Source organism: Canis lupus, chromosome 32 (assembly GCF_003254725.2).
Source record: "Canis lupus dingo isolate Sandy chromosome 32, ASM325472v2, whole genome shotgun sequence".
Taxonomy (NCBI): Eukaryota; Metazoa; Chordata; class Mammalia; order Carnivora; family Canidae; genus Canis; species Canis lupus.
In genome coordinates, this window is record NC_064274.1 from 5,008,657 (window position 1) to 5,032,750 (window position 24,094).

Here is a 24,094-nt window from a genome sequence, read left to right on the forward strand (position 1 = left end):
TCCCTGCTTGGGTCACCTGGGTGGTTCAGTTGATTAAATGGCTGTCTTTGACTCAGGTCATGATCTCAGGGTCATGGGATTGAGCCCCACACTGGACTCCCTGCTCAATAAGGAGTGTGCTTCTCCCTCAGTACCTCCTCCTGCTTTCTCTATCTCTCTAATCAATAAATACAATATCTTTTTAAAAAATTCTTTGCTGAAAACATAAGGTTATACTTTCATGGATGTCTGTACTTGACATCATACTTTCCCATCCCTACCAAAGGGACCCCACTTACCACTGCCCTTGAGCTAAGGTGTTCTCTTACCCATCAAGACTAAAGTTCTTTTTTTAAAAAAATATTTGCTTATTTTATTTTATTTTTTTATTTGCTTATTTTAAAGAGAGAGAGAGAGAGCACACAATGGGTGAGATAGAGGGAGAGGGAGAGAGAGAGAATCTCAAGTAGACTCCACCTGAGCATGGAGTCCCACACAGGGCTCAACCCCACAACCTTAAGATCAGGACCTGAGCTGAAATCAAGAATCTGACGCTTAACCAACTGAGGCACCCACGTGCCCCAAGTGTTGAATTCTTCTTGCAGAAGATCTCTGGGATCCACCATTTCCTCTCCCATTTCCATGGCCAAAATCTCAATTCACATTATAATCACCTCCCTGCTAGGCTCATGCATTAAATATCACAAACATTTATGTACTATGAATAGTGAAAATGTAGAATTGTGGATGCTTATGTAGACAGACTTGTGGATAACAAGGAAATAGTGATATTCTATAGATTGTTAGGCTGCATGGAGGGCAAGAGATCAGGATAGAAGTTCTGATCCATGAGGCATATAGAGCTGCCTATTGAAGCCATATGAACAGATATTTTCCCTGGTGATTACTAGAGTTAATATTTTCCACAGTGTAACTTTTGTTTTTAACTGAAAGAGTCTGTAATTGATTTTATCAATATAGGAAAGTGCCTTGCTTGAAAACACAGTTAAAGTAATTCAGAGAAGTAAAATAATATTTTTTGAGGTGCCCTTTTTGAGTCTGGCAATAAAACTCAATGTTCAGGGCCAAGCAGAACAGCATAATGAAAAAAAAAAAAAACTAATGTCAGAAAGGACCTCCACATATTTTCTAGAAATTTTGCAATTTGGAATTGCTATTGTTTTTGGCTCTGTTTTAACCAGTAAACTAGTTACCCTGAATTCTAAGACATCCATGATAGACATGTGGGTAGTGAAATAGACCCTCTGTTTAGTGGACTATGGTTTCTACAAAAAGAACTGTAGTACTCCAGGCTATTTTAGTGTCATGGCTTAAAAAGGATAACCCTAGTGCAATTAAGTCACAATTTAGAGTGGAAAGGAGGTGGGGAAGGAGATATTAAAACCAATGAAAACACTGCTGACCAAATTACTTTGGCTATTTGATGCAGCAGATACAACAGATTAAAAAGTGGTGATTTGCAATACTATGCACACACTACAGCCCATGAGGGTTTGACTTTTAGATTAATGAAGCTGTAAAGAAAAATTGCCACCTATATGCTTGCTTATTTTTCAAATATGAAATACTTTAAAAACTGAAGTCTAATTATGGACTGTATTTCTCCTGTGAACATTAATAAAAGTTTGACCAAACCTAAATTATGCTTTCCACAACCTTTTTAAAGTCAAATGAAAAAAAAACAAACCTCAACCAATTATAGTAACAGTGCTGTGTAGGTGGTTTGCAAATATATGATACATTTTGACAGCTGTTTTTTACTGGAATCCTATCAAGACAATCACTAAAATATTTTGGAGTGCTTAAAATGAGGGAATGCTAAATTTGTAGCTGTGCCTTAGCTGCTGGAGGCCCCAGAGTTTGAAAGTGTTTTTTGATTGCTACAGTGCTACCACCAATCCTTGAAGTCGGCCACATTCTGTAACCCAGATTCCCCAGTGATTAATACAAAATATTTACTCTAAATGTAATCCTTCTCTTTTCAAAATGTTTATACTATTTGTGCAAATAAAGTTGTCCTTCTGACACACTTGATCAATAAAATAGACAAGGAGGATATTCAAAGATTGTCCCTATAAAATGGGCTTGAGGATGATAAAACTATATTCCCAAACTTGTAAATAACAAATTGCTGTGAAGATACAGGAAGGAATAAAACAGTGGGTAGAGCTAATCCTTGCCCCTGTCATTGTGAAGAGTATCTTAGATCAAGATGAAGAAAAGGTGATGTCGTATTTCCCGGTCTATGAACTGAGCATCTATAATAACTATACAATAGTTATACATATCCATGTGGTTAATCTTAAAATTTTCCCTTTGTATTTTTGTTGCTGTTGTTTGTGTGTGTTTTATTTTGAATAGTTACCCTGAATTTTAGTTAAAACCACCTTTTGACATCCTTCCACCTCTTTTCCTCCTTCCCTTTACTCTAACTCACTTACCTTTGATTAAATTTGTCAAAGCCCAGCTGGATCCCAGAGATGTCACACCTATCTGAAAGCATCTGAGTCTGGGGCTTCCTTCTGATTCTCTCCTTTCCCAGCATTTCCCAATTGGACACATTCTGTTCAATCAGATGGCTCCAGAGAGCCATGGTCAGTAACAGGTGATCAACAAGAAGCCCAAATTTTGCAGGAGCATCAGTTACAGGTCCTTTTCATAGTGGGTCCCTGAACTTATTTGCTACAGCCCTTATTTCAAGCCCTATATGAGATAAGGCCTAAAATATTCAATACATCTAGACCCTGGACCCAGCCTAATTTGCTTTATTACCATCTCTGCCTCTTGTTTTTAATTTGTAGGAGTGTCACACACATGACATTCTTCCCTCTCTGCTTTTGTTAATGTTGTCCTTTCTGCCTAGAAATAAAATGTGTAAACCCTCCCTGGCATGGCTCAAGTGTCAGTCCCTTAGAAGCCTTTTCCCACATTTCCACGTGAAGCTATGTATTTTTTCACCAATCTCTCTATTTAGACTACTGGTTCCAAGCTTCAGTGTGCACCAAAATAACTTGGAGGGCTTGTTAAAATACAGATTCTTAAATTTCTGATTCAGTAGATCTGGGAGGGGGCCTGAGAGTTTGCATTTCTAATAATCCCTCCAGGACTGATAATTTGGGAATGATACTGTGAGAATCACCATTCCAGGTTTTAATTAAAACTAGGAAACAGTAAGACAGTGTAGAGTTTCCCAACTCACCTGTGTAGTCTTTGAAGGCAAACTACTCATTCTTGTGTCTTTATATGTACTTTCAGTATCTGAGCACTGTGCCTGACTCTCAGCAATTGGTAAGCAATTGGTGCTGAAAAATAAAAGCTAATAGACTCAAGAGCTGCAAATGAGTCTGTAGCCTCACTGTACCAGAAACCAGCAGACTAGCTATCAGGGAACTCATTCGAGTGGCCACAGCCTTTCAGTTTCTTCATCTCCTTTTAACAATCAAACACTAGTATCCACCATATCTGCTTATTTTACCAAGATAAAATTAAATCTAATGGCATATATGTTACATATATACACATGTGTTTGATGTGATGCTCTCTACGGGTTTTAGTGTGTGTGTGTAATGATGAGTTTATTAGTTAGTGCATCTTAAGTACTTAGAAAGTGATATCTTATTAGAATTATGAACATATTTGTTTGGAAAGTCTCTCCTGTTTATGTTATAACCATATTAACCACACTGTTTTATACTGACCAGTCTCTATAGGGGATGGGGGTGGGCAGGGGAAGCAGGAAGAAGAAAGAAGCCATTATATGGAAGACAAGAGGACACATAATAGGCCCTGAAACATAATTTGCTGTGGTAACTGGAAAGTCCTTGTTTATTAAAAGTGGTTTAGGGTTAGACAATATGTTCTTGAATTTTCAAAGCTTTGGTTTTCTTTGGAATGGGTAAGCCTTTAAATTAAGTGTGGTTGACTTAACATAAACATCTAATACTTTCTTCATCTCTTATATCTGCTCTCCTCGGCACCTTGCCGAGTCACTTGAGGGCTGCTAAGTAAAGCTCTCCAACAATAATTAACATATAGTATGAGGTTAGTTTTCCATCTGGAGATTTTACATATGTGCATACAAAAATTCTGAGGGATTTTTGACTACAAAAAGTCTTAAATTCTAGTAAATAGAGTTATCTTCCAATAGAAGGATACAGTTGGCTCTGTTCTGACCAGTGTTGGACAGGAAGGAAGGTGCTTCAGTCTGCCAGGTAGTTAGGATGTCATTGAGGCAATATGTACCACCGAAATCCTGGAAGCTGGGCATACCTTTGGAAGTATCTTACTCCTATGTTAGAGAAACCTAGGTACCAAGAATAAACAGATTAGATGGGAGGTTAGAGAAGAATGCAGAATAAACTTTTAGAAAGGGAAAGTGATTTAAGTTAGAAACTAAGCTACTCTACTTACTTTAGATAACTTCATTAACTAGGGTCAAAGTTAATACTGACATGAAGTTACTTGATAGAGAATTATTAGGGGATGATTTTATTAATACTCTGATAAATTATTTTGTCCTCACAACCCTTGGAGATCGAGGCTCAGTTACTTTTACCATCTGTAAATGGAAAAGCATACATTATTAACCATGTGCTATGTTTCAGTGTCTTAGACATTCATTTATGCATCCTATGACTGATTTGTATCATGATGACCTTAGAGATAAGCAAACAGAAGCTCTGAATAAGAGAGATTTGCCCAAGAATATAACTCTGAGTAAGCCGATTTGGGGCCATTTCTTACTTCAAATCTAGAACTTACTACGTTTCAGCAAAGTCCTTTTCATCAAGCATGAAAATTTATTCACCTGTTCACATACGTTAAACCTGCATTAACTCTTTCTGTATGTTAGCCATCCAGTTATTCTGCTAATGTAGACCACTCACACAAGGGTGAGTTTGCCTTTTAAGAAACGAAAATGTGTCTTCCACCCTTATATATTCAACTTGTAATGGGCAGATAAAGGTAGTACTAATATATCTGCTAGCACTTTATTTTCTTTAGTAGGAATTAGTAGGAGCCTTGCTCAAGATTATCCAACAAATAAGTCAGAATCTACATCACTGTATTCTTTCCCCCCAATCCAAATTTTCTTGCCTTTACTTGTGAATTCCTGTTATAGTTCTTTTGTACATAAAGTAAGATCAAGCATTACTATAATTTATTTACTATTTTAGAGTTTGAAAACCACGAGGTTCCATTTTAATTGTATTGGTTTCCTTGAGATATAAATTTACCAGTGGCAAAATCATGCACAACTTCTGCGTTGTCTTCTAAGTCACTTTGAAGTGTCATAGTCACAGTACAACACAGATTTCACAAACTCTAAAGGATTTGAAACCCCTTGTCTTAATGGTCACAGCATGAATTTTTCATAAAGACTGGAACCCCTCTCGAATCATAATCAGATACTCTAATACTACTTAAACAACCATTACATGTGAGCAAGGAACATTTATTTAATGTTGAATCATAATGTGAAATATTCCACACAAATCTAAAATACCAGAAATGGTCCTTATGATAAAATTCTAATGAGGTCTTTTTTTTTTTTTTAAAGATTGTATTTATGTATGTGAGAGTGAGAGAAAGAAAGCATGAGCGAGGAGGCTGGGTGCTGCAGAGGGAAAGGGAGAAGCAGACTTCCCACTGCTAAGCAGAGGGCCCGACATGGGGTTCGATCCCAGGACCCCAGGATCATGATCTGAGCCAAAGGCAGACACTTAACTGACTGAGCTACCCAGGCATCCCATGGGACACTTATTTTTTTTTAATATATCTTAAGCTGTGGGACTATGTACCTGAGACTTTCCAATTTTTTAATTTATAATGTTGAACATATATGCATCCTCTCTCAAGAGGGAGAAAAAAACTCTTAAATTTTCAAATACTGGGGTAGCCCGGGTGGCTCAGTGGTTTAGCGCCACCTTCAGCCCAGGGCATGATCCTGGAGTCCCTGGATCGAGTCCCATGTCAGGCTCCCTACATGGAGCCTGCTTCTCCCTCTGCCTGTGTCTCTGCCTCTCTCTCTCTCTCTCTCTCTGTCTCTCATGAATAAATAAATAAAATCTTAAATTTTTTTTTTCAAATACTGGATCATAATTGGCTTAAAAGAAACTTGAACAAATTTTTAAGTCAAATTTTCTGACTGGTTGAAGGTTTTCTTATTATTCTAGAGAAAGGAAATGTGTTACTTCACAAGTCTTTTATTTCATGAATATGAAAGATGAAATTTTCCTATTATAGATGAGAGTTTCATGAAGAAAAATATTTAAGTCTGTGGGTTTTAAAGTTAGAGACTGGATGTGAATCCTAGCTCTGTTATTTCCTAGCTGTGTGAACTTGGGCACATATTTAACCTCATGTTGACTCCTAGTCAAGGGATAGCTGTCAAGATAATGACACTTTGAAAAGTAGTGGTGAGAATTAAGTGAGATAATCCATGTAAAGTATTTGTTACCATTCTTGAACAAAGGAGGTCTTGAATATATATCAGCAATTATAACAATTACTGTGATAAAGTACAAATTTTGATAAAATAGAGTAAGCCCTCCATGCACATTAGAACCTAAAATTGAAATCAGAGAATGAGAATGTCAACCCTTTGATATGTGCAAGGTGGCCTTAGAAAGAAAACAAGTCTGGAATAAAAACCAATGAGAAGATGTCAAGGAGCTTACCTTATTACTACGTAAATAAATGATTCATTCAAACTGCAGAAATCACACAGAATATGTTTTTGAAAAGCATAAAATCTTAGTTTCCACATGTGTTCTTAGAAGCATGGCAGACAACACTGAGGAACAAAATTATGAAAATATAAACAACTTCAGCAAAGAGCTGAAATGAAAAATGCACCAAATCAGTTGAAGTCAATAACTTGATGTCACAATAAATTTTATCTGAAATTTCTGTAGTGTTATCATGTTATCGTATATAACTTTGTGTATGGGGCTTGAAATTTTTATCAGATGAGATCATAGTCACTAACTATATGTGAATATTACAATTAACATTTAATTAAAGTCAAATTTAATTAATAGTCTAGCTCCTTCATTGCACTGAGTTGGACCTTTAATAACATTAAAGAAAAAAAAAAGACTATGATCTCTGTTCCACACTATTGACAGTAAAGCCTTTGTAGGCATCAGATAGAACTTTAAACCAAAATTATATCTGGGTTAATTTGGTCTCAGAAGTAATTTGAGTTATCTGACTGAGTTGCAGTGAGATTTAGTATACTTTTGGATTTCATTTCTAACTCATGAGTGATAGACTACTCAGGTAAATAACAAAACACCTCCAAGAGACAGTGAAAGAATTGAGCAACTTTAGAGAAGGTAGAGATGCGTAAGAGCTGAAAAAATTCTGGGTAAAGTCATAGTGGCAGTATTTGATGCTGTTTTCTACCTTCAATGATTACTATTCCCCTTCCCAAGAAGGGCATTATGAAATGGAATCTGTGAATAACAAATGCTAGTAGTGGATTGATTTTTATCAATAAAATATGTATCTTTATCACTTATTCTAAAAATTCTTTTGAAACCTTCCGTGAAGTAAAATTCAAATAAAGAGAAAAATGCATTGAGAGTCCAAAACTAAATAAGTGGTTGACAAAATATTGATGGGCTGTTTATTAAATTCATGTACTTAAGAGAGAATAAAGGCTAAATTTTAAAATATTCATCCCAAATCAATTTTATTAGTTACTAAACCAGAATCTCTTGCTTCTTCTGAATCATAGTTAACCCAAGAAATCATAAAGAGATGTCAGTCATGTTCCACTTATCATCTGTAAATTGTTTGCAGATCCTTCTCAACTTCTGTCTAGTTAGAGCATCACCTGGGAAGAGGGACAAAGGAGAGCAAAACAAATTGTTGATCAAGTTGAAATGGACAAACCTTCATGCAGAAAGAGGTGCCTCTAACTGTCACAAGAATGGGTTAAGTAAAATCGCAAAACCAGTCTGCCCAAAGCACTCTGGTTTCTCACATTCAACTTCCTGTGAAGTTCAGTAGAAATGCAACCCTTATGTTTTCTGATTCATTTTCAACTAATTCAGCACAATGTTTTGCAAGCACTTTTTGATGTCAGAGAAACATGTTGTGTTGTCTCTCTAAAGTCATTTTTGTTGAAGCAGGAAGTTACAAATTAGCATAAAGAGCAAAACACTGTATTTTTAAAAACATGATTTAAGCCTTCAAAATGAATTAGCCTAAAACTTATCAAAATATGTTTGTTTTATTCACCATTTGAATTAAAGAATTTGAAAACATTCTTTTGTCAAACACATGGCTTATTTTAAAACAGAAGGACTAGATGCAGAAATTATAGGAATGGAAGAGGCAGTAAATAATGTTAAATACATTTTGAATGGAATGGAACAGAGGTTTTACAACACATAGGCTTTATCCGTTTTGAGGCCTGGCTATATGTTTTTAGAATTGGGTGAGTGCTTTGAGTTGTGGTATACATGATTATGATATTGCTTATTTTTCACTGCTTATTTTCATTCTATCATATTACATTTTAAAAGAATAATAGAATTATGGGTTCTCTAATACATGCCTTCAACATGGTTTCATTATTAGCTGCTGGATGTCAGTTCATTAGTGGTCATCTATGAGCACTTGAGACTTTCCTTCCCCCAAATTAGAAGCTCCCAGATACATTTTACTCTTTCTGCCATCAAAAATAGTCTTTGATATTTGAAACCTCCAGTGTTTAGAAGGAATTCTGGGAAAATGATCAGTATTTGAAATGAGCCCTGCCATGCCTCTTTTTCATTTATTTCCATCTCCCTAAGTATAATTTGAAAAGGTTATGCTGCCTTTCACTTGGCCTTTGGTTAGTATAAGAATTTCATGTCCATTTGACTGTAATGAATTTAATAAGTTTTTAAAAATTCCATAATTAAAAAATATGTAAGAAGTTGCCATTCTAAATTATGTCACCTGCATTATTTGTATAATTTCAGTAACTCTTTAATGTAACTCTTACTGAAATCTCTCATTAATCTTAAGCCAAAACCTGGAAATGTCTTTATTTATGAAGTCTGGAAACATCTTACTGACAACCAGTTAAATGGCAAGGAAACTAATATAAAGGATATATTTTGTAAAGGAGTATCAACTGGTATGCAGTAGAATAAACACAGATTCAACAAAACCTCATATCATCTGCGTAATAGAGTTTAAATAAAATTTCCAAAGTCACATATTTAATCAGTGGTGGGGACATAAATCAAAGCAAATCTGTTTGATTCCAAATTCCATTTATGTTCTTTTATTTGGTAAGCACTAAGTGCATTTACAGTTCGTGGGAGAATCCAAGTCTGTTGTAGGAGGTAAGTGTTTACCAATGATTACAAGAGAGTACAGAAGGAACATCATTAATCAGCATAGAGAGGTGGGAACATCATCAGTGAAGTGTCTGATGCTGCCTAGACAGGTCAGAGTAGATCTCATAGAGAAAACCATTGAAATAAATTTTAAGATATTCCTAGGATTTCACCAAGGAAATCAGAGATTAAAAGGACTTCTGTCAGGGCCCCTGGGTGGCTCAGTAGGTTAAGTGTTTGTCTTCAGCTCTGGTCATGATTCCAGGGTCCTGAGATGGAGCCCAATTCTAGCTTCCTGCTCAGGGGGAGTCTGTTTCTTCCTCTGCCCCTCTCCAGCTTGTGGTCTCTATTTCCCTCTCTCAAATAAATAAATAAAATACTAAAAAAACAAAAGGACTTATGTCAAAGAGATTAGGGTGTTTAAAAGTCTGAATGTATGTAATAGAATCATGGTCTGGTTATATATACTTTATGTACCAAATTGGATCACAGACCAGACTGTAGGCTGATTCATTGACCAGAAAAGGGGTTAAAATGGTAGAAACTAGAGAAAGGGAAGCTTATATTTTATCCAATGGATCAATTCTGTCCAATAGAAAAATAATATAATTTATACATATATTTTTAAATTTTCTAGTAGCCATGTTAAAAAAGTTGTAAAATTAATTTTAATAACAGTAGACAGGATATAATACATTATATTTTTTAATAATATATAAAATATGTTCTATTTGGGCCATCTGTGTGGCATAGTCAGTTGGGTGTCTGACTCTTGGTTTCAGCTCAGGTCATGATCTCAGGATCGTGAGATCGAGCCCTGAGGTGGGCTCCACACTCAGTAAGGAGTCTGCTTGAGGGTCTCTCTCCCTCTTGCTCTCCACTCCCACTCATGTGTTCTTGTTCTCTCTCTAAAATAAATAAATATAATTAAAAATGTGTTCTATTTTGTCTTTTAGTCTTTATTTAAAGTCAATTTAGTTAACATATACTGTATTATTAGTTTCAGGGGTAAAAATTTAGTGATTCATCATTTGCATATAACACCCAGTGCTCATTACATCAAGCACCTTTCTTAATGCCCATCACCAACTATCTCTTTCCACCACCCACCTCCGCTCCAGCAACCCTCAGTTTGTTTCCTAGAGTTCAGTGTCTCTTATGATTTGCCTCCCTATGTTCATCTTATTTTATTTTTCCTTCCTTTCCCCTGTGTTCATCAGTTTTGTTCCCCAAATTCCCTATATGAGTGAAATCAAATGATATTTGTCTTTCTCTGACTGACTTATTTCACCTAGCATAATACCCTCTAATTCCATCCACATTGCTGCAAATGGCAATATTTCATTCTTTTTGAAAATAACACACACACACACACACACACACATCTTTATCCAATCATATCTCGACAGAGATCTGAGTTATTTCCATATTTTGGCTATTGTGAACATTATTGCTATAAATATTGGGGTGCATCTGCCCCTTCAAATTACTATGTTTGTATCCTTTGTAAAAATATCTAGTCGTGCAATTGCTGGGTCACAGGGTAGCTTTGTTTTTAATTTTTTGAGTCACCTCTGTACTATTTTCCAGAGTGGCTACATCAGTTTGCATTCCCACCAGCACTATAAGAGGGTTCCCCTTTATCCACATCTTCACCAACATCTGTTGTTTCCTGAGTCATTAATTTTAACCATTTTGGCCTGTGTGAGGTGGTATCTCACTGTGGTTTTGGTTTGTATTTCCCTGATGCCAAGTAGTGTGGAGCATTTTTTCATATGTCTGTTGGCCATTTATATGTCTTCTTTGGAGAAATGTCTCTTCATGTCTTCTGACCATTTCTTGACTGGGTTTTTGTTTTGGGGGTTGAGTTTGGTAAGTTCTTTGTAGATTTTGGATACCAGCCCTTTATCTGTTAATATATTTGCAAATATCTTCTCCCATTCTGTAGATTGCCTTTTAGTTTTGTTGACTATTTCCCTTGCTATGCAGCAGCTTTTATCTTGATGAAATCCTAGTAGTTCATTTTTTGCTTTTGTTTCCCTTGCCTTTGGAGACATGTCTAGCAAAAGTTGCTGCGCCCATGTCAAAACATTGCTGCCTGTGTTCTCCTCTAGGATTTTGATGGATTCCTGTCTCATACTTAGGTCTTTCATCCATTTTAAGTTTATTTTTGTGTACCTTCACAACTGTTGTTTGATATAGCACTGGAAGCCCTAGCCACAGCAGTCAGACAACAAAAAGAAATAAAAGGCACCCAAATTAGCAAAGGAGAAGTCACACTTTCACTCTTCCTAGATGATGTGATATTGTACGTAGAAAACCCAAAAGACTCCACCAAAAATTGCTAGAACTGATACAGGAATTCAGGGAAGTGGCAAGATGCAAAACCAAAGCACAGAAGTCAGTTGCATTTCTATACACTAACAATGGGCAGAAGAAAGAGAAATGAAGGAATCAGTTCCATTTACAATTACACCAAAAATCATAAGATACCTAGGAATAAACCTAACCAAAGAGGTAAAGGATCTATACTCTGAAAACTATAGAATACTTATGAAAGAAATTGAGGAAGACACAAAGAAATGGAAAAACATTCCATGCTCATGGATTGGAAGAACAAATATTGTTACATTGTCTATGCTACCTAAATCAATCTACACATTCAATGAAATCCTTATCAAAATAGCATCAACATTTTTCACAGGGCTGGGACAAATAATTCTGAAATTAGTATGGAAGCAGAAAAGACCCTGAATAGCCAAAGGATGTTGAAAAATAAAACCAAAACTGGTGGCATCACAATTCTGGACTTCAAGCTCTGTTACAAAGCTGTAATCTACTATGGTACTGGCACAAAAACAGACACATAGATAATGGAACAGAGTAGAGAACCCAGAAGTGGGCCCTCAACTCTATGGTCAACTCATCTTCAACAAAGCAGGAAAGAACATCCAATGGAAAAAAAAAATCTCTTCAACAAATGTTGTTGGGAAAATTGGACAGCTGCATGCAGAAGAATAAAACTAACCACTTTCTTACACCATACACAAATTTGTTCTATTTAACTCAATATATTTATTTCATTATATATAGTTATATACTATTTAAACATATTATAAAACAAACATTATTAATGAGATATGTTACATTTTTTATACTAAATTGTCAAATTCCCATGTGTATTTTATATACATGGCACAACTTAATTAGGACTAACCTCATATCAGGTGCTTTATAGACACACTGGTCTATTGGCTACTATCCTGAACGATCTGGCTACCGGCAATAGTAAATGTTTTAGGCCTGGGAATAATATAATCAGTTTATGCCATTGTGCTGGCAGTTTGGAAGATAAATTACAGATTGGAGGCAAAAACACTGACTGAAAGATTGTTGCAGCAGTCCATGCAACAATGAGATTTTGAACTAAAGTAGTGATCATGCAGGTCCTGAGGATGATGCATCTTCTGATCTGGGTAGATTTATGGTTGGTTGTCTCATTAACCCCAGTATTTTTTGTGTGACTCTGTGCAACATAGTGTAGGGGTTAAGAGCAATGATTCTGGTGTCAGTCTTCTTGGGTTTGAAACCTGTCTTACTAGTAGTGAGAACTTGGGCGACTTAACCTCTCTGTGCTTTAGTTTTCTTTTCTGTAAAATTGAAATAATAGCTTACCTTTCTTACAGGGTTGTTAATAAATATCAAGCACTTGGAGCAGTGCTTGGCATACTATTAAAAGATATGAGTGTTAGCTATAATTTTAATCACTTAAAAATTGATCATTTATCTATAAATTATGAGGTCATAATACTAATAACTAAAATATTGAATTAACTAGAGCACTCACAATATACCTACATAAATAAGAATTTGTTGACCTGCTTTTTACCTTTACATCTAATAGTGGAATTATTAAAAACATTAGGAAAAGTATCTTTATTTTTTTAAAAGATTTTATTTATTCATTCATGAGAGATACAGGCAGAGGGAGAAGCAGGCTCCATGCACCGGGAGCCCGACGTGGGATTCGATCCCGGGTCTCCAGGACCGCGCCCTGGGCCAAAGGCAGGCACCAAACCACTGAGCCACCCAGGGATCCCCCAGAAAAGTATCTTTAAAACAGTTTTGTAAGCCATTTTGTGAGTGCAATGGAGGCATACATTTTGTAAGTATTTTAGCAAATGTGATTGAACTTAAGAACATTTACTTTAGTCTTACCCATATACAGCTGATCCTTGAACATTTGTTTGAACTGTGTAGGTCCACTTGTATGGATTTTTTTTTTATAAATACAGTACTGTAAATGTATTTTCTCTTATGATTTTCTTATAACATTTTCTTTTCTCTAGCTTACTTTAAGAATTCAGTATGTAATACAGAGAGCATAAAAAATATATTAATAGACTATTTTATCAGCAAGGCTTCTGGTCAACTGTAGGCAATTAATAGTTAAATTTTGGGAGAATCAAGAGTCATCTATGGATTTTCAACTATGCAGGGGCTCAGTACCCATAACTTCTGTGCTGTTCAAGGGTCAATAGTAGTTACATGACTTCTGTGAAATTTTCATGCAGACAATACATAAATTTAACTGTTTAACCATTTAACCATTGCCTCTCCCACTCTTTTCTATTCTAGATATTATTTCTACTGATATGTTTTTATTATCCATGGTTCTTATATATTTATATTCAAATAACTTCTCTCTCAATAATTTTAAGGAACAATGATGTCTTAAAGTACTATTAAATTCCAAATAACTTTGACAAATTAAAAATTCTCAAATTTACACACGATATGATTAAAAAAATGATCACTACTGTTTTTGATAGTCTACTATATTGTCACTTAATCTTTCCACTGATCCCATTACCATTATTTCCATTCTACAGATAAGGAATCTAAGGCATATAGAAGCTAAACTGCCCATTATCAGTTTGAAAATTTCATTTTAAGAATACAAACATAAACTTCATGATGTAACATTTAGGTTATATATCTGAAAGAAATTTTTGAGAATGGGTTGTTGGGATAATACTGAGAGATAGAAACATCACATTTACAAATTTTCGCTATACTCTTTGTAAAATGATCTTATCAGAGTACCATTTATGTCACCACAATTTTAAAAGAGAAAAGAACCATAAGTTTTCATATAAGGTGACATAAATAGGATCTTTACTTTAAATTATAATGCTTTATGAAAGTAGATTCTACATCTCTTTAATTCATAAAATATATTATTTTAAATTAAAGCAAAAATGTATTTAGCAAATAAAGTGGCAACTCGTTTTTGAATACCTATTCAGAGCACAGGGATATGCTAAAAGTTCTGAGAATACAAACAAATATAATAATCTCTGTGCACAAGGATCCTGTAACATACCCAGAGAAATTATCACAGTTAATAACATGTAAAACAATAATAAATTAGATATAAGAAGGACATCTTAAACATCAGAACAATAATATACTACGTAGCATTTAAGGAAGGTTGTTGACTCACTTTTCTTTATGCACTTTTAGAAAGAATGTACTTAAATATTCATGCTGATTGATTTAATGATTGAAATGGGTAATTTATTGAATACATTCTATATACCATTCAATGAGCATACTGTACATGTTATCATTTAACATCAGATCCTATTAAGGAGATTAATCTAGAATTCCTTATCTTCTGCCTCTGTTTATATTTTTGGAAAAAGACCCTTTGCTTACTTTCTAAAGTCATGTTACTAAATGTCAATCCATTAGATATTAGATATTGAGCTCTTGCTATGTGGCAAGCCTTATGCTAGTGTCAAATTTGTAAAAGTGTCCTTAAAGAACTTTCCATATCAGTCAGATACAGAACCAAGATATAATGGGAAAATACCTCAATAAGGTGTTGCAAAGATAAATTCACTCAACAAATTTTATTGAACTCCTACCATGAACCAATCAGTGTTCTAGAGATACATCACTGGAGATACATTAAAAGCAAAGTCAGAAAAATCCCTGCCCTATCGAGTTCATTTTCCAGTGCCATTGGACCTTCTGTGAAGATGTAATTAAGTCCAGTGATTGTAAAGGGTCAGTAGTAATTACACAAGCCTGGTACATTTAAGGTGGATTTTGAAGGATGAACAGGAATTTGCTGAATCAACAAGGAGGTATGGGACATTGCTAGTAGAAGTGGAAGACTTTCCAAAGATAATGAGGGAGGCAGGGTATCTATTCACATACAACATTTACTTCCTCTTAGATGGTCAGATATTAAGGAAATAAACAAAACCTATTAGATGGTAGAAAATGTCAGGACGTCTCTAGGGTATATCTTGCTAATTTTTAATCATTTGAAGATGTTAGCTTTATTGTTAATAGTTGTAAAAGTATAGGCTCAATTATATTAAATATGCTTTGAAAATAAGAATTACTTTTGGACTCATCTATAAGGTGTTGAGATTGTCTACTGAAAGATGGCAGTTTATAGATACAAAGTTGCAAACAAGTACCCTTTTCTTAGAAGCAAATTATCCCTCTGGAAGAAGGTTCTGTGCTTTAAAGAAGGGATTTTTTAAAAACATTATAAACTTATTTGTAACAAGAGTGAAAATCAAATCTATGCATTCTGGCATTACCTTTTGCCCACAAATAAAGTCAAATATTTTAAAGAACTATCTTTACAATGAGGTACAACCATTTCAAGAATCACCACATTGGAAAGCATTATTATTTTTCGGTGTTCATACATCTGCCAGCTGTGAAGTAATTAATATATATCACGCTATGCCATACTACACATATTTCAGGGTATACTAATTTATCACAAATAAACACCAGAGAAAAATCAGAAATTATTTAGGGACATTTATTTAATACTTTAAAAATTCAGACACTAGAATTCAATACATAAAATGAGTCAGTGTTTAATAAAGATGCTTTAGGAGGAAAATAGGAACTCTTAAAATCTGATCTTTAATAAAAGTCCTCGGTATTAACATTAAGTCATGGCAATGGACTGAAAAGATGTTGCTCTTTTGCTCCAACTGCTTTAAAGAAAGGCTTTCACATTGAGTAAACATGACAAAAGCATTCATTAAAAAAAAAAATCATCCTGATAGTAATTTACTATATTCCCCTGATGGATGATATTTTACAGAGATTTCAAAGCTTATATGCTAGGGAGCCTCAATACAGTAATGATGTATCTGGCAGTTAAAATAAAAACATAATCCATTTCACTGTAAGTCAAATTAAAAGTCAGGGACATTGAGGGGGGATGAGGGGACCTCACTGGTTGAATTGTTAGTTCTAAAGTTTGCATGCAGAGTCACAAACAGGAGACACCAAGAAGAGAATTTAACCATGGACCATGAGCAACTTAAACAGTGTTAGTGAGAAGCAAAGAAAAATTAGCAGTGTATTTTAAAATACGGAACTTTAAAAAATGTTATACATAAAAGATTTTATATGGAAATACTTAAAAGTTCATAAAATTATATTCCAGTTTTTCCATCTTGATACTGAAATACTGAAATCTTGAGCTAAACTAACTATTTTGGCTGTTAAAGTTTTCTAAGATGCATATGTTTACCATTATGACAAAACCATATTCGTTCGGAGTTCTTTTGGTTACTAATCAAAATTACATTCAAAGAAGGAATTTGGCATTCATAGATCATAATCTGCTGCTACCCTGGGTGACCTTTGTAAAAGCATTTGCATGTGAAAGAGTGGAAGCATTTGCTTAACCTGAAGTACCAGACATAGTTATGTGTTGTCGGTCTGTATCTTACATTATTTTCCTACATAATAGCACCATAATTTCATGGAAAAAATGTTGAACTTAATTTTGAATTCAAATATATGTTCCATACTACTCTAAAATACATTCTTAATTCTGATGTGCAGGGAATTTATTGAGTTATATGAAGTAAACATCTTTGATTTCTGTATATGTTAGATGGTCAGCCATAATGTTTTTGCATTGAGTATATAGTGATCTTTTCTGTTTTTCCATAAAATAAGCATTTCAAAAGTTGCTAACCTGCCACTCCATGTGCTACACATGTTAAGCATTAACTAGATGATTTTTCAAGCATCTCTTACATATGACACATTTAGGGCTAAATGCTTGTGAGAGTCTTGATTCTAAGAGCCACAGTTATAGGTTAGAGCCCGTTCTCCCTTTTTATTTGTGGTAAAGTTTTAATGTGGTCATGGTATATATCGCATGATTTATAATCAGATGGATTAGCCACTGACTTATGCTTCACATAAGCATTATAAATTCATATCCATACCTTCCAGATGCAGGGAAAATGCAGAGACCTTTTTTATAATGGATTATTCAGACCATTTTGAGTAGGGAGAAACCAATCCAAAGCAAAAACAGCTTTTACATACGGCATCCATAGTGGTAACACTATTTTGCAGAGAATGCTCAGATGAAGCAAAAATGTCATTGACAAAGACAAAAAAAAGGGGGGGGGGGACAAAAAACCAAACCAAACAAAACAAAAAACCCCAACAAACTATTTATAGCTACAGCTCAAGCTGTCAAATTTAGAGTAAACCTTTTGCCTGTAACCACATTCGCTACAGCATTCTTCAGGCCAATTGCAGGCTACTCTGGCTTTGCATAGAGACATCTGTACTGTGACACACCCTGTAATTTCATGGGAAGGGATCACTCATGATTTTGTTGATAGTGTATTATAGCTAAACCCTTTGGGTGGGAACAGGGGGATTGCATTGTTTCGATCAAGGTGACAAAAAGTGAAACCTTTAAGGAAGTAAAATTGCCCAGAGAATAAACCATCCAAGTGTTCTAGGAGAATGTTTCATATTTTATCTTAGCTGCACAGAGAGATTTTTAAATTCTATGAAATAAAGACAGGGGGAAAGAGGTATCTATAAACAACCAGGGTTATTCCCTCCAGAATATGTTTGAAATGAGTCATACATAATTGCCACTGCCCTAGTTCAGGCTTTTATCACCTCTGGACTATTTATTGCAAAAGCTTCTTAGTACAGGTGTCTCCTATCAGACTGCATCAAGATCCCATTCTTTAGTCTCTCCTGGACACTAACCATTAGCACAATCTTCTAGTGTCCCTGTTTCTATCATGTTATACATCCTTTCAAAAAGTTCAGTGACTCCCATTCCTTGTACATTCACTTACTTGGCTTTCATAAACCTCAGAAATGGTCCCCAAACCCTTCTTCTGGCCATGTCCCTTCGTATATCAGTATCCTGTTTGGACTGTCCATGGGCCCCTGAATTCACGTTGTCTAAGTTTGAGGTCCAGTCACATCACTTTCCAGCTGCCTGACTGGCAACCAGTGACTTAACAACTTTGAGGCTCAGTATCTTCATCTATAAAGTGGCTCTAAGAATTGCACCCACATTTTAAGGTTTTTGCAAAGATTTAATGTATTAATAATACATGTAAAACTCTTAATGCCCGGCACGTAGGAAGCACTCAGACATTGATAACTCTTTTATTGCTGTTGTTCATTGGAGGACACAGACTGTGTGTCCTCTGGCTTAATCTTTCCTCCAGAAGTGTGTTATCTGGGAGGATGTTTGATTATTTTTTGAATTTCATCCTGTTTAGACTGTTCTTACTTCCTAGTAACTTGTTACTTACCCAGCTCTTGGAGGAATCTCATCAGAGTTCTCTGTCTCTGTGCGTACTCTTCTGTCCATCCATGGTAAATTAAGCAGTGTCCCTCTCCCAAATTTACATTCATCCTGAACCCCAGAATGTGATGTTATTTGGAAATAGTGGTCTTGAAGATGTCGCTAATCAAGAATCTTGAGATGAAATCATGTGGGATTTACAGTGGGCCCTCAGTCCGTCGACTGATATCCTTCTAAGAAGAGAGGACACAGAAAGGCACAGAGAAGACCTGTGAAGACAGAAGAAAGACTCAAGGGTGCCTATCCAAACCACGGGACACCAAGCAAGGTTCACACAACACCAGCAGCAAGAAGAGCAGCATGGGACAATTTCTCACTCCAAACCTCCAGAAAGAGCCAACTCTGCCCACACCTGGGTTTCAGACTTCTGGCCTTCATAACCATGAGGGGGAAAGGTTCCAATTATTATGCGCCACCAATTTGTGATAATTTGTTATGACAGCCTTTGGAAACTAATATATGATATCCGTATGAGTGATATGGATATCATTCTATCCATCTTTCAAGTCTCAGTTCCATTTTCACCTCTGGTTAAACCTTCACTGCTTAAATCACTCCAGCCTGATCTGAACACACCTTGTGCTGAACATTCATTAAATGAACCATCTTCCCCCTTCGTTTGGTGCTTATCTTTCTTCATTGCTTTTATACATATGTCTGCCTTTGGTTCCACAACAAGACTATAAACTTTATAAGGGTGAAAACTGAGCCCCACACATTTTTATGCTCTGATGGTAATTTCAACACCATAGATTATGATGATACACGTTAATTGATCTATCCATATTGCCTTGGAACTTTATGAAAAATAGGGTTCACTAAATCTATTGAAAAATATGCCATAAAAACAATTCACTTAAGTTGCAGTCATGTTTCACTAAATATTGTTAGTATACATCTACAAAATGTATATTTACATATGTTTTCAGTGATGTCATGTCACGTTGATAGCCAGAAGCATACGTATCCAACATCAATTGCAAAAATACAATATATTCCCCAAATGCAAATATTAGTTGTATTTATGGCTATCATAGTATAGCTCTTTAAAACGTGATTTAATTGTGTAAATTGTTATCAGCTATGATAATAATTTGTTTCTCATGTAAGTATTATATTTGTTAGCTTAAAATGCATGCTTGAAAATGGTACCCCAAATTTGCCATCTATTTGATATGATGGGTGTATTGATGACGGTTTCACTGAGTCACTAATAATCAGTGCTTCAAGGACCTGGCTAAAGCCAGGTTGGTTTTAAAGCTTGGTTAGTTTTGCAGCTACAGACTATCCCCTTTACCTTAGCTGGCAGAACCCATAAATTTGTGGTCACTAAGGGAAGTGACCTGCCAAAACTGGGTTCGCTGTATCCACTTTGTGTTCAAAGGGCAGCAGGTTGAGAAGCTGCATCTCTGGAGAGCCAGTTGTAAAGGACTTCAAAAATTGAAGATAAGGTATCTGGCACTTCAGAATTAAGAGGTTAATCTTGCTGTAACTGAAGGCCTAAAGTCAGAAATGGATGCAAGGAGAGCAGATGTTAAAGCATAACAAAATACAAAGATGGAAATTTGGAAAGGATCATGGAATTTAACAGATCTGGAATAAAAGCATTATGGGAGGTGGTAAATACATAAAAATTCAATACAAAGTAGCTGAAAACAAGAAGATTATAGGAAAGGGGATTGCAATAACAACCACAAAGTTCCATCAGTGGGACATGAAGTCCCTTTTTAATGAGACCAAGAGTGATGTATTCATATATTGCCAGATTCCAAAAATAAAGCTTGTGAAAATGGCGAATAGTATGTGTCTGTCTTCAGTACCCAGTAAGATAACTTGACCAGTGGGCCACTGCTGAAGAAACTTTTTCCATTGCATTATTTTTTTTTTCCTCAACACTTATTGATCACCTGTTAATGTGTGAAAAGCTTCTCTAGACACATAGTCCCTACTTCCCATGAGACTGGAGGTGGGTGGTTGTGCTGATACTATTAAAATACAGGTGACAAGTGTTTTGAAAGAGGCTTGTATGCAGAGGGGTTACATATTGCAGAATAGGGTCCCCTTCCTTATCTTGAAATTGAGCAAGGAAAGATTCCCAGATGAGATGTCACTTAAACTGAAAAAAGAGTCTCTGAAAAAGTGGTGGAAGCCCTAAAATCTATCATGAAAAGTAATTTGCACTTAACTCCATTTATTGACTTCCCAAGTATTCCTTGAACCACCTACTATTTTCAAGGCACCACAGAGGGCTTGAAAAACCTCCAGAGATTTATAATCTAATCTGGACCTTCTAGTATGATATAGGCAATTAATATGGTCAAATTCACAGGGAGAACTTGTATGTAGTATAGGGTAGTAAGCAATGGGACAAAGTAGTTCTCTATATGTATTGACAGAAAGGACATCTTCTGTTTCTCCTAATGTATTTATTAGAGGTAGTTATCTTGTCCAAATAATAAGCCTTCTAGGCTGGTGTGGTGAATAAAACCTATGGCTCTCATCAGCTATATCTGTACCAGATGAGACAGAATTTATATGACTCAAGACTTTAATTTAAACAGAATTCAGATTTTTAGAAATTGGAGTTCATTAATCATAATAGGTGTTATAAGACAAATGAATAAATAAAAATAACGCTATCAAATCATTGCCAGGACTTTAGGTATAAATTTGAGGCCAAACCCAATGCAGGCAAAAATTTGGTATAATTCTTATCCAGAAGGGAAAAAAAGGCAGAAAGAAAGAAAGAAAGAAAGAAAGAAAGAAAGAAAGAAAGAAAGATAGATTCCCCTGGCTATTCGGAGTCTTTTCTGATTCCACACAAATCTTAAAATAATTTGTTCTAACTCTCTGAAGAAAGTCCATGGTATTTTATAGGGATTGCATTAAACGTGTAAATTGCCCTGGGTAACATTGACATTTTCACAATATTAATTCTGCCAATCCATGAGCATGGAATATTTTTCCATCTCTTTGTGTCTTCCTCAATTTCTTTCAGAAGTATTCTATAGTTTTTAGGGGATAGATCCTTTACCTCCTTGGTTAGGTTTATTCCTAGGTACCTTATGCTTTTGGGTGCAATTGTAAATGGGATTGACTCCTTAATTTCTCTTTCTTCAGTCTCATTGTTAGTCTATAGAAATGCCACTGGCTTTTGGGCATTGATTTTGTATCCTGCCACGCTGCCAAATTGCTGTATGAGTTCTAGCAATCTTGGGGTGGAGACTTTTGGGTTTTTTATGTAGAGTATCATGTCATTGGCGAAGAGGGAGAGTTTGACTTCTTCTTTGCCAATTGAATGCCTTAATGTCTTTTGTTGTCCTGATTGCTGAAGCTAGGACTTCAGTACTATGTTGAATAGCAGTGGTGAGAGTAGACATCCCTGCCTTGTTCCTGATCTTAGGGAAAGAAAAGAAGAAAGAAAGAGAAGAAAGAAAGAAAGAAGAAAGAAAGAAAGAAAGAAAGAAGAAGAAAGAAAGAAAGAAAGAAAGAGAAGAAAGAAAAGAAAGAAAGAAAAGAAGAAAGAACGAAAGAAAGGCAAAGAAGAAGAAGAAAGAAAGAAAGAAAAGAAGAAAGAAAGAAAGAAAGAAAAGAAAGAGAAAAACCCAGCAAATTAAAAGAAGTATTTTCAAATTCTTTAACTTATTGTGAAATTAGTTGGACCAATTGTGTGAATTTGTTGGCATTGCTAAATAAAGATCGACATTTGATCCTATTTTTTCTTTTCTAGTAAATTATGTTTTAAGAAGTTAGGGTACTTTATTCTACATATTCCAATCTGTGGTGCCTGCATATATGTTAGCTACCTCTCAAAAGTACTGTAAACTTTTATTTAGCAAAATTATTTTTCCTTCTTCTGACTTCTGTTATTGCACTCTACCAGAACTCCAAGTAGAACTCCATTGCACAAAGCTTTGTAAAAGTGTGTTTGAATGGGTTGAACCCTATTACACTTCATCACTTCCCTTAAACAAGTAAGCTAATGATGTTCTTTCCTTTTAAAATGTGTATTGAGACATCCACACATGTTCTGCAGCAGCCCCCCAAACTTGTTAAAAGCACATGCCTAATTCATGCTCTGGAAGTGCACTTGATTTTGGCACTTGGTATCAAACACAGATGGACATGAGTGTCATCATGTCATTAGTAAATCCATAAGAGAGACATTTTCCCATATTTATGGTGGATTTTGAAGGCCTTTAGAGAGTTCCAATGAAAAATGAATACTTGAGCCAAAACACACATTCCATAGAAAAAATATGTAAGAAATCAACTCCCCAATGAGTTTTGTGTTCGGATGATTTTTTTCCCTAAGATTCTTTGTAATTTCAGAGTAATTTAATGTCTCCAACTTGTTAAAGCTCTCAGTGTGTGATTTAAAATACTTCCTTGGAATATTTAGCAAAATTAGTTTGGTTTTTTTTTTTACTTTTAATTGTTAATTTAAAGTGGAAGCTAAAAAAAAATCTTAGTTTATTTTCTTAATAAATTAAATAGTTTGGTTTACAGGAACTCCCAACTGAATGTTGACACTAGAAAAATAAGCAGGGCAAAACTTGAGGTAACCTCTTATCTCCATAAGGACAGTCAAGGGAGAAAAAATACTAAGGAACAAGATTTTGTTCTAGATTAAAGTCTGTATTGAAAATTCTTACCCAGGGACGCCTGGTGGCTCAGCAGTTGAGAGTCTGCCTTTGGCTTTGGGCTTGATCCCAGGATCGGGATCAAGTCCCACATCAGGCTCCTTGCGAGAAGCCTGCTTCCTGTGTCTGTGTCTCTGCCTCTCTCTCTGTGCGTCTCGCATGGATAAATAAATAAAATCTTTTTTAAAAAAAAAGAAAATTCTTACCCAGATATCAATGTAGTATCCCTAAGAGATGTGAAATCCAGAAGACATGCTGCTCACACATCTCAAATGGATACATATTCTGCACCCATACATACACACACATCACAAGAAGTTGGCCAATGCAATCAGCCTCTAAGTTCACCAAAGGCAAACTGGAGTTATCAAGTACAAATAAAGCAAATAAACCAAACTTGCCAAAATTTGATGAAAACC

The 24,094-nt window shown here is 35.4% G+C and overlaps 1 protein-coding gene across 11 annotated transcripts in view; it reads left to right on the forward strand.

The window, feature by feature from the left end:
• The window catches only part of CFAP299 (cilia and flagella associated protein 299), a 622,454-nt gene that overhangs the window by 425,061 nt on the left and 173,299 nt on the right, over positions 1-24,094 (forward strand). For 2 of the 11 annotated variants that reach the window (XM_049105112.1, XM_049105114.1), the window contains exon 7: positions 7,810-8,472. The exons of 4 other annotated variants lie outside the window; for them this stretch is intronic. In XM_049105112.1, the coding sequence (XP_048961069.1) occupies positions 7,810-8,019 (210 nt within the window). In that variant the 3' untranslated portion in view covers positions 8,020-8,472. Of the gene's footprint in view, positions 1-7,809; positions 8,473-24,094 lie in introns of those variants that run through there. 5 more of the 11 variants (XM_049105115.1, XM_049105119.1, XM_049105116.1 and 2 more) reach the window with 5 other exon arrangements.